Raw genomic sequence first — 6,304 nt, forward strand, 5'->3', positions numbered from 1 at the left:
TAGGTAACTATTGTGCTGTTTATTCAATCTTTATTTGTCTCTGTGAAATTCCAACTCCCTTATGTTTTTAACATATTTGTAGTTTTACATTGATGCACATGAAGCCTTTGAGTAAATGCTCAGTGAAATCTTCTTTTGATTTTCAAAAATGAAATTTATAATGATTGAGCCATTATCACCCGATCTATCGTCAAATCATCACCACTTTTGTTGCCTTGGTTGCTTCAGCCATTATCACATCAACTTATTGATGCTATCATAGCCTCCATTTTTCTTCTCCGATTCTTATTCTATATAATCGTAATTAAAGGTAGGAGACACGAATACTAAAAGTTTAAAGTAAAGTGATGTGCATACGGGAAAATGGCTTAATCCTTTGTTTTGCTTGTTCCCTTCATTTGCACTCAAATCTCTTTGATCATTCTTTAATCTGTCATGCTTGACAAAGGTTTTAAAGAGAATTTTGGATTGAAAATGGTTCTAAAGTTTTTGTTGTGGAAGGTGTTGTAAACATATTACCGTTGGAAGTACTATTCTTGTGAATCGTGTTTAACTAATTTAGAGGAGTGAGAATTGATTCAATGTCATATAGCACTTGTTATGTGAAAATATAAAAAAAGAAAAAAGAAAAATCATTATACAAGCTTGTAAATGGAACACTTGCAATTTAGTCATCATACAAACTGTATTAATAGCAAAAAGTAAAAAAAAAAAAGAGTAAAAATATATATTTAAAAAATTATTAAAAATAAAATAAAAATAGAAAGTTTTAGAAAAATATGAAAATTTGAAACTACAACTAATAAAAACTACCGATAAATAAAATTAAAAAAAACAATTGCTGGATCAAAAATTCTTTGTTAGGTGTTTCCTCAAATGATTTCATTAACACCCTGTTCCCGAGTTCAACTTAACGAGAGAAAGGAAATGAAATTGATGAAAATGAGAAGAAAATAAAAGAAATTGTTGTTCCCGAGTTTCATTAAAGGGGAGAAATAGAAAGAAGCCGAAGGAAATTGGAGATCACTTTCCCCCTAACTTTCTTACCATTTGAGAGGATTCGGAAATAAAAAGAAAAAAAATGATTCAGAGGATACCGTTAGATTCAAAGCTTTTGATTGATTTTAGTTTCGCTTTCTTAATCGGATAGAGCCTAGAGGGACCATTTGCACCATTCGTACACCGGCTGCCCTCGCCTTCCAAGTTCTCATCGGCACCTCCACAATCGACAGCTCCACCACCGACGACTCCAGAATCTGCTGTTCTTCAGTCGCAATCGCAACTAGGTATATTGATTTTTCCTTTCTTATAGTTTCTCTATACGAGGCCTAACCTTCTAATCAGTAATTGTTAGTTGTTCTGCAACAATTTCATTTATACAAGTTTGTTTGTGTTGACAATCTCTAATTAGGTGGTCCGCCTTGTGTTAAATTGCGTAATATGGCTGAATCGTTAACATGCTAGTTTCATTACTAGATGTTGAAACACCCATGCGCCTGAGGTGCTGTTGAACATCATCCATGGAAGCTTTAAAGTCTTCGTTCATAAACCCAATACAGTTAAATCCTCAGCCTTCAAATTATCCCGTGCAGCTTAATTCCTCATCCATTATCTCATGCTCGGTCTCACTAGACCCATGGTCTCTGAGCGATGGAAACAACAAACCCAAACCCAAATCAAAAAACCCTAAAAACCCTCTTTCAGACGACAACGCCCGACGCATTATCAAAGGGAAAGCCCGTTATTTAAGCGCGTTGAGGCGCAACCAGGGTTCAAAAGCCCTCACACCCAAATGGATCAAGAGGTCCCCTGAGCAGATGATTCAATATCTGGAAGACGATAGGAACGGCCATCTCTATGGTCGGCATGTGGTGGCAGCCATTCAACGTGTGCGCAGCCTTTCAGGATTGCCAGATGGCTCTTACGACATGAGGCAAGTCATGGCTTCTTTCGTTACTAAGCTCACTTTTAGAGAGATGTGTACTGTGTTGAAAGAGCAAAGGAGCTGGAGACAAGTCAGAGACTTTCTTGCTTGGATGAAATTACAGGTATAATATAAAGGACTCTTATTCTTTTGTTTTTTTTTATTTTTATTTTTTTATATGATGATAATGTTTCATTAATTTGCAGTTAACTTACCGACCTAGTGTTATTGTGTATACGCTTGTGCTTCGAGCTTATGGACAAGCTGGAAAAATTAAGCTTGCGGAAGAAACATTCTTGGAAATGCTTGAAAGTGGGTGTGAGCCAGATGAGGTCGCTTGTGGAACTATGTTATGTGCATATGCTAAATGGGGACGCCACAAGGCCATGTTGTCATTCTACTCTGCTGTTCAAGAAAGGGGTATCCTCCTCTCTGTTGCAGTTTACAATTTCATGCTATCGTCTTTGCAGAAGAAATCTTTTCACCAAAGTGTCTCACAGATTTGGGGACAGATGATAGCAACTGGTGTTTCCCCCAATCATTTTACATATACAGTTGTTATCAACTCCTTGGTGAAAATCGGTCTCACTGATGAAGCTTTCAGGAGTTTTAAGGAGATGAAGGCTATGGGATTTGTACCTGAGGAGGCTACTTATAGCCTTCTTATTACAGTAACTTCTAAAAAGGAAAAGGAAAAGGCAAAGGGTATCCAAGATGAAGCTTTAAGACTCTATCAAGACATGAGACAACAGAAATTAGTCCCTAGTAACTTCACGTGTGCTTCGCTTCTATCCCTGTATTACAGAAGTGGAAATTACTCTAAAGCTCTATCTCTCTTCTCAGAAATGGAAAGATATAAAGTGGTAGCAGATGAAGTGATATATGGTTTGCTTATTAGGATATATGGTAAGCTTGGTCTTTATGAGGATGCCATGAAAACATTTGAAGAGATTGAGAAGTTGGGTCTGTTAAGTGAGGATAAAACATATATAACAATGGCACAAGTCCATCTGAATGCTGGGAATTGTGAAAAAGCACTAGATGTAATGGAACAGATGAGATCTAAAAAGGTGAATTTTTCAAGGTTTGCCAATATTGTTTTGTTGCAATGCTACATTATGAAGAAGGATGTAGAAGCTGCTGAAGTTACATTACAGTCTCTTTCAGAGACAGGTTTTCCGGATTGTTCTTCTTGCAACAGCATGCTGACTTTGTATATGAAACTTGGACTTACTGAAAAGGCAAAAGACTTCATCAACGAGATACGAAAAAAGCAAGTAAGATTTGATAAGGTGCTTCTTAAAGCAGTTGTGAAGGTATATTGCAAAGAAAACATGGCAAGTGATGCTGAGCAAATGATACAAGAGCTTAGCAAAAACAGTTTGTTTGAAGATGATGATGACAGGTTCATTCAAACCATTTCAATGGCTATATGTGGAGAGTTTACAAGACTTGAAGAAGCTGATTTAGATTCCTTAGACCCAATGGTGTTTGAGCTGCTGCTGACTCTTTGTGAAACTGCAAGTAAGAAGGAAGAAACACTAGTCAAGCTGCTGTTGAAAACTGGTAATGGCTTGTTAGCAGCCAGTCAACTGGTTAACAATCTCATCAGAGAAGGTGACATATCTATATATATATATATATATATATATATATATATATATATATATATATATATATATATATATATATTTTGTTTTAATTACTAAAAATTAGTAAGTTTGAGTTTGACATGTGTGTTTGTTTGTTTCTGAGGTGTAGGTTTGACATGGAAAGCAGAAACTGTATTTGAGGTGTTACTGAAGCTGGGTTGCAAGCCAGAGATTTCTACTTGCTCATCTATGATATATTTATATGGGAAGCAAAATCAATTGGAGAGAGCCAAACACGTGTGTGCAGCAGAAAAACGTTTGTACAGTTGTATGATTGATGTGTTTGCCAAATCTGGAAAAGTGGATGAGGCATACTTGTTTTACCAACAGGAAAGTAAAAAAGGTGATGATATTGGTGATGTTGCAATCAGCATGCTTGTGAATGCTTTGGCAAGTTGTGGTAAGCATCAGATTTCCAAGCAAATGTTTTTCCTTCTGTAACCCAATTTCAAGACATACATGATGATGATTATTGACTGAACCTTTTTTAGGAAAGCATCGTGAGGCAGGGAATGTGATTAATGATTGTTTGTTTAAGAAGATGGAGCTTGATACAGTGGCATACAATACCTTTATAAAAGCGATGCTAGATGCTGGTTTGCTTATTATTATTATTATTATTATTATTATTTTGTATTTTGAATAAGAGGGATGGCATTTTCTTAACTGTGCAGGTAGATTGAAATTTGCTAGCAGCATCTATGAGAGAATGCGTGCAAATGGTGTTGCACCATCGATTCAAACATACAACACGATGATTACGTACGTATGGAGTTGGATAAAATAATGAGAATTAGGAATAAAAAGAGTGTTATTAATAAAAAGAGTATTGACTATTGACAGTGTGCATGGGCGTAGTCGTGATCTGGATAAAGCTATAGAGATGTTCAACAGTGCTGGAAGAGAGGGTGTGGCTCTGGATGAGAAAGCCTACACAAATTTGATATGTTACTATGGGAAGGCTGGTAATACACTTACAATGCTTCTGGATTTTCAACATTTTCTTCTAAGTGAGTTGCCATTTTGTAGGTAGAACTGGTGAAGCATCTATCCTGTTTAAACAAATGCAGAAAGAGGGAATAAAACCCGGGAAGGTACAATTATATAATTAAAATGGAATCAGAATATATATATATATATATATATATATATATATATATATATAATATTTGTATTGATTATTGAATGAATATATCTAAACTTGTAGGTGAGCTACAATATTATGATGAATGTGTATGGGAGTGGGGGTGGGGAATTCTACAAAGAAGCGGGAGAGTTATTTAGGGAGATGCAAAGAGACGGGTGGTCGCCCGACTCATTTACGTATCTTGCCCTTGTTCGAGCTTATGCAGCTGCCCACAAGTATATGGAAGCAGAGGAAGCCATTGCTGGTTTCATGGAGAAACAAACATCATCATGTGCTCCTCATTATAACGTATTACTCTCTGCGTATGCAAAAGCAGGATTGGTGGGGGAAGTGGAGAGGCTTTTTAATCAGCTGCTACTCGTCACAGGATCTCAACCTGATGTTGGGTGTTATGGAACCATGTTTAGATTGTACTTGGACCATGGATATGTGAAAAAAGGCATTTCTTTGTTTGAAAGCATTACTGGTACTGGTGGTGTAAAACAAGACAGGTTCATCATGAGTGCAGCTGTGCATTTATACAGGTCAGCAGGCTTGGTAGCAAAGGCTGAAGCTGTTTTGAGTTGCATCAATAGTTTGGGCATCCCTTTTCTCAACAATCTTCAAATTGGATCCAAGACAGATTCATTCATTGATTTGAATTTGTAATTCTAAAATATAATATATAAAATGTAAATTGTAATGCAGTTTCTTCATGAATACTATACGTGTTTTCTTTTAACCTGTACCTGTTATTGTGATTGTAAAACTGTACAGCTGCTTAATAAGCATCATCAAGAATCAAGAAGAAGTATATATATATAGAATTAGAAAGTAGCATGATTTTCTTGTATCCTAATTATTTGGTGTTAAAATGGTGTATTGTAACGGGGTTGTTCAAAAGGTTTGAATTTTGAGATTTTGGTCTGTGTGATGGATTCAAAATCAGATTGATCGAATTAGGTTCGGGACTTCATGATTGTGTGTGTGTGTGTGTGTCTCCTTCACGTAAGGTGTTTGTTGGGGTCATGATTAGATCAATTCGAAACGAATGACCATTGTGCAATGTTGGTCAGTTAAATATGTTAACTAAAGAAAAAAAAGTAGAAGGTTTATAACGAATTCATGATGACCCCGCCTCACCAAATGACTTTTGGATTTTGGATTTTGGATTATGGAGAAATTATGGGTTAGTAAAAGGTAACAAATTAGCCCTAGTGTGGTGAGATCATTGATGATGTCCAAAAAACACACCCCACACTCAAGGAGTGAGGAGTCTTCTCGGTCACCAAAGCAACACCCACATTCACCAAAGTTAAAACTTAAAAGCTTGCTACCTTATCATCATACTTTTTATTCTCAAAGTAGGTTTTTGAGCTTTGAGTATTTAAATTCTTATACTTTAATTTAGATGGGTGTTATATATAGTAAGAAGTGTTAAAACCGATGAGTTGAGTAATTTCAAACTCATTTGCTGTCAAAATAAGTGATTTTTAATCGTCCTTCAAATGAACCAAGTTTAAATCGATTTATCAATATGTTTGTATAGTATTTTTAATTATATAAATATCAATATGCATGTTGTTCTCTTATTTTAAGTTA

The 6,304-nt window shown here is 35.8% G+C and overlaps 1 protein-coding gene across 1 annotated transcript; it reads left to right on the forward strand.

Annotated features, from left to right (window-relative positions):
* The first annotated feature begins 1,083 nt into the window (after window positions 1-1,083).
* Window positions 1,084-5,561, forward strand: EMB976 (Tetratricopeptide repeat (TPR)-like superfamily protein). The gene is made up of 9 exons (XM_079083802.1): window positions 1,084-1,286; window positions 1,412-2,048; window positions 2,131-3,541; window positions 3,686-3,976; window positions 4,068-4,172; window positions 4,251-4,338; window positions 4,420-4,541; window positions 4,606-4,670; window positions 4,784-5,561. The coding sequence occupies exons 2-9, from the start codon at window positions 1,521-1,523 to the stop codon at window positions 5,369-5,371; spliced, it is 3,198 nt and encodes a 1,065-aa protein (XP_078939928.1). The 5' UTR covers window positions 1,084-1,286; window positions 1,412-1,520; the 3' UTR covers window positions 5,372-5,561.
* Window positions 5,562-6,304: the final 743 nt, after the last annotated feature.

The sequence above is a fragment of the Lactuca virosa genome, chromosome 3 (genome assembly GCF_052849685.1).
Source record: "Lactuca virosa cultivar CGN04683 chromosome 3, Lactuca_virosa_CGN04683_v6, whole genome shotgun sequence".
In the NCBI taxonomy this organism is placed as follows: domain Eukaryota; kingdom Viridiplantae; phylum Streptophyta; class Magnoliopsida; order Asterales; family Asteraceae; genus Lactuca; species Lactuca virosa.